This window comes from Physeter macrocephalus, chromosome 19 (assembly GCF_002837175.3).
Source record: "Physeter macrocephalus isolate SW-GA chromosome 19, ASM283717v5, whole genome shotgun sequence".
In the NCBI taxonomy this organism is placed as follows: domain Eukaryota; kingdom Metazoa; phylum Chordata; class Mammalia; order Artiodactyla; family Physeteridae; genus Physeter; species Physeter macrocephalus.
Window position 1 is genome coordinate 37,409,795 of NC_041232.1, and position 10,042 is coordinate 37,419,836.

The 10,042-nt window shown below is 44.9% G+C and overlaps 1 protein-coding gene across 11 annotated transcripts in view; it reads right to left on the minus strand.

Annotated features, from left to right (window-relative positions):
- The window catches only part of TMEM241 (transmembrane protein 241), a 112,066-nt gene that overhangs the window by 39,262 nt on the left and 62,762 nt on the right, over nt 1–10,042 (minus strand). For 8 of the 11 annotated variants that reach the window (XR_008615953.1, XR_008615954.1, XR_008615955.1 and 5 more), the window contains exons 12-13: nt 7,711–7,780; nt 3,879–3,972 (exon numbers count right to left, since the gene is read on the minus strand). Coding sequence is in view for 8 of the 11 variants with exons in the window: in XM_055080500.1 (XP_054936475.1) it covers nt 3,879–3,972; nt 7,711–7,780 (164 nt within the window). In the remaining 3 variants the exon portion in view is untranslated. Of the gene's footprint in view, nt 1–1,101; nt 2,707–3,878; nt 3,973–4,993; nt 5,056–7,710; nt 7,781–10,042 lie in introns of those variants that run through there. The other 3 variants (XM_055080505.1, XM_028480265.2, XM_055080506.1) reach the window with 2 other exon arrangements.

A 10,042-nucleotide genomic window follows, 5' to 3' on the forward strand; every position in this document is an offset into this window, starting at 1 on the left:
CATTTATTAGTTCAATTAGGGTTTTTATAGATTCCTTAGGATTTTCTATGTATAGGATAATGTCATCTGTGAGTACAGACAATTTTTTTTTTTCTTTATTGCACTGCCCGAAACCTCCAGGATAACATTGAATAGAAGTGGTGAGAGTGAAATTGTTGTGTTGCTCCCAATCTTAGGGGGAAAGTATTCGGTTTCACCATTAAGTATAATGTTAGCTATAGGTTTTTCATAGATGCCTTTTATTAAACTGAGGAGGTTCTCTTCTGTTACTAGTTTGTTGAGAGTTTTTATCATGGATGGAGGTTGGATTTTGTCAAATGATTTTTCTGTACCTATTGACATGATCATGTATTTCTGTTCTTTATTTTATTAACATAACATATTAATTTTCACATGTTAAACCAACTTTGCATTCCTGTGATAAATCTCATTTGATCATTGTGTATAATTCCTGTAGGTTGCCAAATTTGGTTTGCTAATGTTTTGTTAAAGATCTATGTTCATGAGGGATATTGGTCTGTAGTTTTCTTAAAATTTTTTGTCTGGCTTTAGTATCAGGGTAATTCACCTTACAGAATAAATTGGGAGTTATTCCCTCTTCCTCTATTTTCTAAAATAATTTGTAAAGAAAAAATATTTCTTCTCTAAATATGTGATAGAATTCATCAGTAATGCCAACTGGGCCTGGGCTTTTCTTTGTAGAAAGATTTTTAAATTACTATTTACATTTATTTACTTGTTATGAGCATATTCAGATTTTCCATTATTCTTGAGTCAATTTTCCTATTTTGTGCCTTTGGGGAATTTGTCCATTTCATCTAAATCATCTATTTGCTGGCATAAAACTATACAATACTTTTAGTTTCTATAGGATAAGTGGTGATGTCCCTTCTTTCATTTCTAATTTTGATTATTTGTATCTTCTTATTTTCTTCATCAGTCTAGTTAGAGGTTTGTCAATTTTGTTGATTTTTCAAAGAACAAACATTGATTTTCTCTATTGCTTTTCTGTTTTCTATTTCATTACTTTCCACCTTGAACTTTATCATATCCTTCCTGCTGCTCATTTTGGGTTTATTTTGTTCCTATTTTTCTTGTTTCTTAAGGTGCAAGCTTAGGTTATTGACTGGAGACCTTTTTTCTTTTCTACTGCCTTCTGGCCTCTGTTGTATTTGATGAGAAGTCATCTGCTGATTGTCATTTTTTTTTTCTTTTAACCTTCTTTCTTCTCCTTCTGGAATTCTTATTATACATTTGTTGATGTTGTCCCACAGGTCTCTGAGCCTCTGTTCATATTTCTTCAATTTTTAAAAAGTCTTTGTTCTTTAGATTGAATAATTTCTTTTGTTCCACCTTCCAGTTCACTTATTCTTTCTTCTGCCCCCTCAAATATGTTGCTGGGTACCTCTAGAGAATTTTTCATTCATTTCAGTCACTGTACTTTTCAACTCCAGAATTTCCACTTGGTTCTTTTTTAAAAAATCATTTCTACCTTTTTGAGACTCTGTATTCATTGAGTCTTTCCTTTAATTCTTTAAACATGGTTTCCTTTAGCTGTCTGAACATATTTAAATAGCTGCTTTGCAGTCTTTTTCTGCTAAGTCCTACCTCTGAGGATAGACATTCAGACACAATTCCTATTGAACTGCTTTTTTCCTGTGCATGGATTATGCTTTCTTGCTTCTCTGAATGCCCTAATTTTCACTGAGTACTGGACATTTTAGATAGTACAGCAACTCTGGATTCTGACTTTTTCCCAGAGCATTTTCGTTGGCATTGTTGTTTTGCTTGTTTAGTAATTTGCCTGGACTAAGTCTGTGAAACCTGTCTCCCATATAAGGTACCATTGCTGCAGTCTTCACTCAATTTTTTTTCTTGCTTTTATTTTTAAGCCTGTCTTCCTAGGGATCATCCCCATGTCTGCATAGCTTAGTGCTCTGGCAAAGACTAGTCAAGAGGTTTTGCTCAAACACCTTAAGTCAGAAAGCTTTCTCTCTGCTTCTGACTCTGTATGTGGGCTGGGGAGCACACTCAAACTTTAGGCTGTTTTCATGTCTTCCCCGGCTTTTCTTTCTGCTGGTCTCTCACATCTCCTCTGTGTGTGCACACAGGCTCTGTTGACCAGGGACGGGTAGGTGTCTTGGGCATGCTCCATCTCTGCTGCTCATGCACACAGACTAAGGTAAATCTGGCTTTTATGGAGAGCTAGCAAGCCCCTGATGGCTGTCTCACCTCCCAGAACTACCTGATAAGTCCCCAGCTAGACCACTGGTCCATTGCTTGCCCCAAAGAGGTAAACTCAAGCTAGTGGAGCTTCCTGTTCATTTACCACCTAGACAGCCCCTTTACCTGACAATAGTCCAAAGAGAGTGAGCCCCTTCTGGAAGCAGCAGGAAGCCTGTTGGTTTTCACAGCCTGCCCTGCTCTGGTTGAAATAGAATACTTATAGAGATGGGGAGAAGGGAATGAGAGCAACCTAAAGCAAGAACACCACTAACTCATGCTGTTCCTACCCGAAGTTTAGGAGTTTTCATGAACAAATGTCTCTCAGTTTGTTGTGTGCTTTTGGTCAATTTTTAGAGAGCTGAAATGGATATCTTTGACAGTCTTTTTCCAGATTTCTAGTTGCTTCTGGGGGACAGGATTCATCAACCTTGTCATTCTGTCATGCTCTAAGTCAGTATCACAGCCGATCTTTACATTCTGCTGGAATGTGAATTATTAATGCTATTAGAAAGTAGACAATGCAGGTGGAAACATCGCTGTGAAATCTTACTTTCAAATAAAAACGTTTGTTTTTGTTTTCTGGGGGAGAAAAATCAGCCAACAAACATAAAGATGGCTAAAGGCACAAGTTTAAATGATTACTGTATTAGATTAAATTAATTAAGAAATCTCACTCAGTGGAAGCAGCACCTAGGGCACTGTAACTTGACTCCTTCACAGACTTTAGGGAAATGAAATGCTCCACTAGAAAGAGCTAGCCCCAAAGCATTAAGATCCTGCATCCCAGAGCTGATTTTTCTGCTCCTTCTTATTTTCCCACCTCTCTATCTTATGCTTCAACCATGGTCAATACGTGCTGGACATTTTTAAAATTTATTTATTTATTTTTGGCTGTGTTGGGTCTTCGTTTCTGTGCGAGGGCTTTCTCCAGTTGCGGCGGGCGGGGGCCACTCTTCATCGCGGTGCGCGGACCTCTCACTGTCACGGCCTCTCCTGTTGCAGAGCACAGGCTCCAGACGCGCAGGCTCAGTAGTTGTGGCTCACGGGCCCAGCTGCTCCGCGGCATGTGGGATCTTCCCGGACCGGGGCTCGAACCCGTGTCCCCTGCATTGGCAGGCGGACTCTCAACCACTGCGCCACCAGGGAAGCCCCCTGGACATTTTTATTAGTCCCTTTTTTGAATGGTCCATCAGAGTCCCCCAATCAGGCCATCTGTCTGTTTTCCTTTTTCAATTGCCTCTGACAGGCTGAGACCTTCTGGGCAAGTCACTGGAGCTCTGGACACCCTCACAGCTCCCAGGAAGGAAGATAAGAACTGCCCCATGCATCCGGGGGTCCAGTCTCTTCGAGCAAGAGAAGGCTTAGAGGTGTTTTGTTTTGTTTTGGCAAAACCTCTCTTTTTCAGGTGGGAAAATCAAGGCTCTGGGAAATTGAGGGGCGTACTCAGGTCACCTTCCAGGAATGTGATAGAGATCAGTATGTCATGCTGATAAAATAGGCAGAAACCCTCAGAAATTGTTACCTGAACAAGCGAAGGATCAGGCTCAGGGCCAGGGACTAGAGATGACTCCATGAAGACCAACCTGACTCTGAGAACACTGGACACAAGGGCTCCTGAGATGGATTCTTCCCACCCCTCCCCTCTCTCTTACCTTAGCAAAGAAAATCCAGGCTGCACACTGCCCCGGGCTCATAAGGCTTTTTAGCTTCACTGTGCTGACCATGAGAAAGAATCCTAAAAATCCACTGGAAGGAGAAAATATACTTTTGTTAGTGAGACTTGCCTTCTTATACCCAGTAGCTAACTATTTTCTGTTACATTTTGTATTTACCTTTAAAAAAACTCGTTGATATTTAGTTATTACACCACCCCTATCTCATCTCTGTTTTCTAGTGATCTCTGGATAAAAACACCCAAAATTAAAAAAACCCATTAAGCTCTACTATGCTAAGGAGCTATGAAGAGATCATTTCCCTGGAGGTGGGGAGTGGGTATAGAAATTTGGGAGCTCTCTGGCTAAATCATGAAAGAAAAAAGAAAATCTGGAGGACAGTATCTCCTGCTCCCTCCTGTATTACTTCTGGAGCTTGGTGTTTGCCAAGGTAGAGCTTCAACTTTGTTTTCAAGCAGAACAAACTGTCAGGAAAAGACTTCCAAAGAAACACTCACCGTATGAAGTCAGAGGGTCTGGACTGGCCCCTTGGTTCAAGGTAAGAACCTAAAGGCGAGGGCTGCATAATAGAAGTCCCCCAAAGCAGGGTGACCTACACAGACGCTATACTTTGGGAATGATGTCTGAAAGAGCCCTCACCTCCCAAGGGAGCCTGAGGCTGGACAGCATCTCGGGGGCTATCCGGAGGTTTGGAGCTCTACATACCTCCTCTTTGTAGCTCCAGGGTGTCGGGTGCCACACTGCCATCTGACCTCTGTTATAGGTGCTGGGGTATGGCTCCCACCCAGATCATGAGCCCTGAGAGGGAGGGGCCCAATCTTGGGCTTCTCCATATTTCCCCAACAGAGGCAAACAAGGTGCCCTGATCATAGCAGGTATTACAAAAATGTTTGGCAGGTGTACTTGGAAGCAGGTTGAATTGACTAAACGCACCTAAGGCCAAATTTCACAGAAATGTGCGCCTTCATTTCATTAGACTCGATTAGGTCACAGCCACATTCTTGGGGCAGGACCAGGGACAGGGATTAGGTTTCCTCCCTGTATATTTCAGGCTGTTTGGCCTAACTGCCCACAGAGTTTGCACAGGTCTGCACCTGCAGTCACGGGAGCCTGGGCCGCGCTGATTAAGGCGTTGAGTCACTCTCACAAGGAGCGCCTGTGGGGAAACAGGAAGCTGGAAATCAAGTGATCCGGGATTCTATTCCAGGCTGTGCTCACCGACCCTCGTAACCTTGACCAAATCCCCATTTTTTCCCCTTTTTTTCTTGACCCAAGTTCGGTTCTGTGGCCTTAAAGCAGGAATAAGCATAGTGGTCTTCATCGTATTTTATGGAAATCAGAGATTTTCAGAACAGAAAGGTTCCCCAGCCCCAAGTCTCACTTTATTAACAAGCAAACTGGGTCACAGGCGTAATTAGAGTCCAGGTTTCCTGGCTCTTCTGAAGCTCTCCACGGCCCTGCAGACCTCAACGTGGAAATGTGCTCTCGGCCAGAGAGATGGAGTGAGATGCTCTGGGTGCCCAAGGTCGCGAGGCTGGTAGCAGACAGTGAGGCAGCCGGCCCTCCAGGGCCCCTCTTAGTGGTGTCCACCCCCTGCATCCCCAACAGGTGCCGTCCCATCCCCCATACCTCGGTCCCCTTTGGGCTTCTCCTGTCCTCTCCATCCCTGGCCAGAGGAGGGCACAGTTCCACATTGACCCTTGCCCTCAGCACAGACTCTGCTAGGACTGAGCGACCCCTGGCTTGTGACCAACACACTCCTGAAAGCGTCCATGACTCTTCCCATCACCTGACTTGCATGTCGGTGAATCATTTCTAAATGACTCATGGGTCCCTCCCTCATCTCCCTCATCTGTGTCTTCCACTTCCAGCTTGTCTACCCCTTGCTGTGGAGGCAGGTCTTAAAAGCACCGGGCAGACCCCAGGAGTAAAGGAGCCTGGGGCTCCCTATTCATGGGGTCTCCAGGCCACGGCTACCACTGACCCCTCAGGCCTCCAAGACCCCTCCTGAGCTCCCCCAGGACCTCTGAAGGTGACAGCTCTTAGTCTGAGATACGGTTATGGGGGAGTCACGAGATGATGTGGGGAAAAGCACCACGTTCTTAAAAGAGGGTAAGCCAGAGGTAGAATGTAATAGAGAGTTAAACCAATTCAGATAAAGATTTCCAAATCTTTCAAATTTAAAAGAAAAACACCTGAGTTTTCATGTCGGATTAGAAAAACTTGCAGATTAAATGGGGGCAGAAATGGAGGCAGAAGGTCACCCTACAGGTTCTTCCCTGCTCATGCAGTGGTTAAGACTCTGCACTTCCACTGCAGGAGGCACGAGTTCGATCCCTGGTCGGGGAACTAAGATCCTGCATGCCACGCAGCACGGCCAAGAAAAAAAAAAATAGGTCACCCCACAAAGCCATCACCAACGGGCTATGAACTGTGATGCTCTGCTCCAAATAACTAAACCCGGTGGCCCCCTTGGCACCCTGGCCACCCACGTGGCCAAAGAAGCTGGCCCAAGGGGAAGCAAGTCCGCAGCCACCAGCGTGGCACTGACACTCCTGCCACACAATCCTAGCTAATGGGCAAGTGACAAGGCCCGACCAAATGGATAGGAACTGAGAAGACAAATTCTGTCAGTGTTTTCCTGAAACTATTCTGAGAATGATAAGAAAAAAAAAAATCATTCTGAGGCTCAAATGCAGATGCAAACTCTATAATACTGATTTTTTCTGTCCTAACACACCCCCATCAGAAACAGCACCTAGCTGCATATCAGCTCTTTAACTCTCTGTGAAGAATCACTGCTTCACAAGATATACTCTCTTTTGGGTGGAAATAGGTGATCTGGCTTTTATGTAGCAATTGCTTCTGGTCGGTTGACATTTTATCTTCAGATAATAATAATGCCCATCATTTGCTGAGCCGGGCAAGATGCTTCGAGCTTTGTGTACCTTATTTAATACACACAATCACCCCGTATTAGTATTATCTTTTCATTTTACAGATGAGAAAACTAAACTAAGGTTTGGGAGAACTAGGATAACTTGCCCAAAGACACAAATTAGCAAAGAGCAAGGCTGAAATTCAACCCAAGTGCGGTCTTTCGACCATATCAGAATCCATGCTTTGAGACTGTCCACAGAAACCTTTCCATTCCTCAGCACAATACAGTCAAGCGAAGTGGGGGTCATGGCAGGAAAGGGGCGGGGGTAGGATGGGGATGAACCTCTTTGTATCTAAATGTATCCATCTAGTTGGTCCACATCTCTGATACTTCCCAAGGCCAAAGATTAACGATCACCTTGTGGTCTAGACAATTCCTAGTCATTGGTTTCAAAATCTGTCTCTCAGAGTCTTAGGGTTCAGTCAAAATTTTTTGGAGGCTGCCCTTTAGGAACAAGAGAGAAATCAAGGTAGATGCTGACAGGGTGATTCTGTACCCAAATCTTCCCTTGAACTGAGTCAGTGTCATCATTTTTATATACTGAAGTTCTGTTTAAGAATTGCTTGTGGGGGAAAAAAAAAAAAGTGGGAGAATTCTCTCTCTTCTGCAAGTCTGAAAACCACTGCCCTGGCCGAGAAAATTCTTCAGGACAGGGGTCCTCGCAGGTCCCAGGCCAGCCCTGAGCACCTGAGAATGTTCGTAACAACCCTCTGATGGCCGACGGGGCAACTTCCTCACCTGCACCAGACACCACTTTCTTCTGATGCTCATTCAGATAACAGACAGTGACCCTGGGCTTCACGAAGACACAGCTGGTAGTACAGAAACATACAAATCCTCAGTGCAAGGGGTTTTGCGAGTTAAGATTACCTGGCACAGCAGCTGCCATGGAATCTGTAGAAATACAGGAACGGAAAGTCCAGGACGCTGAGGAGATCACCTGAGGGAAACAGCAAGGGTGAGACACACAGCCCGAAAGACCCCTGCCCCAGCTGCCCGGAAACGCAAGGCAAGGATCTTAATTACATCAGCCCGCTGAGCGTTGAGCTGCCCAGCAGTGAATTCACTCCGGCATTCGAGGGTTTCTGTGTCATTGTCTTATTATAATAATAGTATGATGATAATAACACCCATTTTGGGTGTTATTAGTGAAAGCCTGCCCTGTGCAAGGGCCCTGTGTGAAAAGCTTCCCGAACGCTGTCTCTTTCAATCCTTGTAACAACTCTGTGAAGCTTTGTTATCCCTATTTTAACTGCAGCTCAGAGAAGTGATTTGTTTACGTTTGCACAGCTCTCTAACTGTTGAGCCAGAATGTGGACCCCGGTGACTTCAAGTCCTAAGATCTTTCCTCTTCACCAGGCAGCCATCCCTGGCCCAGAGCATGGGACAAAAAGAATCTTTTTTAAAGATTCTTCTATTCTTTTCTGCCTTATATCTAAAAAAGGATCGTGAATGCATGCCTCTGACATCTTTTCTCATCTTTGTGTTTAATTACCGCACAAACAGAGAAGGGGCCAACCGCCCGTGCATACTCATTTTAGTTTAAGGTCCAAAGGGTACATTTATTTCTAGTGAAGTAAGTTCATTCTTTTAGTTCCACTTGGTGCAAGAGGAAATAATCACACATATTGGCTGCTTCCCTCTCTGGAATTTGAACTTGGTCACAAACAAGAAGTCAGGAGATTAAAAAAGCAGAAAGCCTTCCAAAAATGTCCAGAGAAAAGGAATTAAGCATTTCCACAGCAGATAGCCTAATCCTTCCAAATCTGGAATTTCTGAGATTCTGGAGGCGCCAGACCTTCCAGACCCCTGGGCCTCGGTCTGTCTCTCAGTTCTGGATGGACTGGAGCAAGAAAGGTTGATTTTCCTGAATACTCACAGCACGTTAGGGGCAGTGGAACATCCTTCATCACTACACTTACTAATCAAGAGTTTCAGAACAAAAGACACAACGCATCGCTACACTTCCTCGTACCTTAAATGATCTCAAATGATTCAACCATCGACTGGGAAGGAAAGGTCTGAATTCCACTTCTCTGGACGGTTGCTTTTTTCTACCATAACTATTGTTATTTTGTTTGATTGGGTTTGTACATATGTATGTGTATTTAACTAAAAGGAGAGGTCCCCTAGGATCTGGTTTTCGTGCAGCCTAACAAAAGGCTAAGAGTATTTGTTCTCTTTCTACTACGGCTCCACTGGACACCTCTGTCATTTACTAGGGGCCTATACTGGTGGAGGGACTTTGTAACTGACATCAGGCCCAGACATCCAGTGCGTGAGGAGCTCCACTGCTTCTGTAGCCCCTTTTCCCACAGAAGTGACAGCCGAGGAAACCCTGAGCACCCAGATCCTAGCAGGCGGCCCCAGCCCCCTGTAAGGTGGGTGAAGGCATGTTCGTGGAGGATTTGCTCTGTCTCTTTGGCAGCTGTTGGTTCTTGGCTCTTTCCCAACCGCCCTCTCAGCGTGAGAGAAACTGCACCGCAGTCAGTGTGATCAGGAGGACTGGGCAGAGAAGAATACATTAAACGCAGGACCGCAAGATTCAGGGGAGGTGAACTGGACTCCCGGTGCGGCCCAGGCTACGGAGGGGTCTGAAGGGCAGTGGAGTGGGCAGAGGTAGACTGGGAGGAAGGGAAGATAAAGAAAAAAATCACCATCCTAGGGAATTGACCAGTTACATAATAATCCTCACTCAAATCCTAAAAATTGATCCTATAAATTATTGAGAGCAAGAGAGAGAATAGCTCGCTCTTCTCTTTGAGCCATTTCTAAAACCTCCACACATTTCTCACGTAGTTGACTCCATGACTGTCTCTCCTTCTAGAGCCATCGAGTCCTTGCGAGCAAGGATTCTATTATAGTCAGCACTTGTATCCACTGTGTTAGGACCATCTCTGACAAATAACAAGCACTCCTGAGCCAAGTATCTGGAAGACTTCAACCCCTCTTGCTTTCCCTGGAGAGAATGTTCCAAACACTTTCCACTTGGCTCTGTTGGTCCTGAATCTCAAATTGGCCCCCAGTGCTTCCCCCCTGATGCCTTCAGCCGGCCTCATCTTTTACTTCAACAGAGAGGGTGCACACCAACCTCTAAACAGCAAAGGTTAATGACTGTGCTACAAAAATAGCCCCGAGGGCTTCCCTGGTGGCGCAGTGGTTGAGAGTCCGCCTGCCGATGCAGGGGACACGGGTTCGTGCC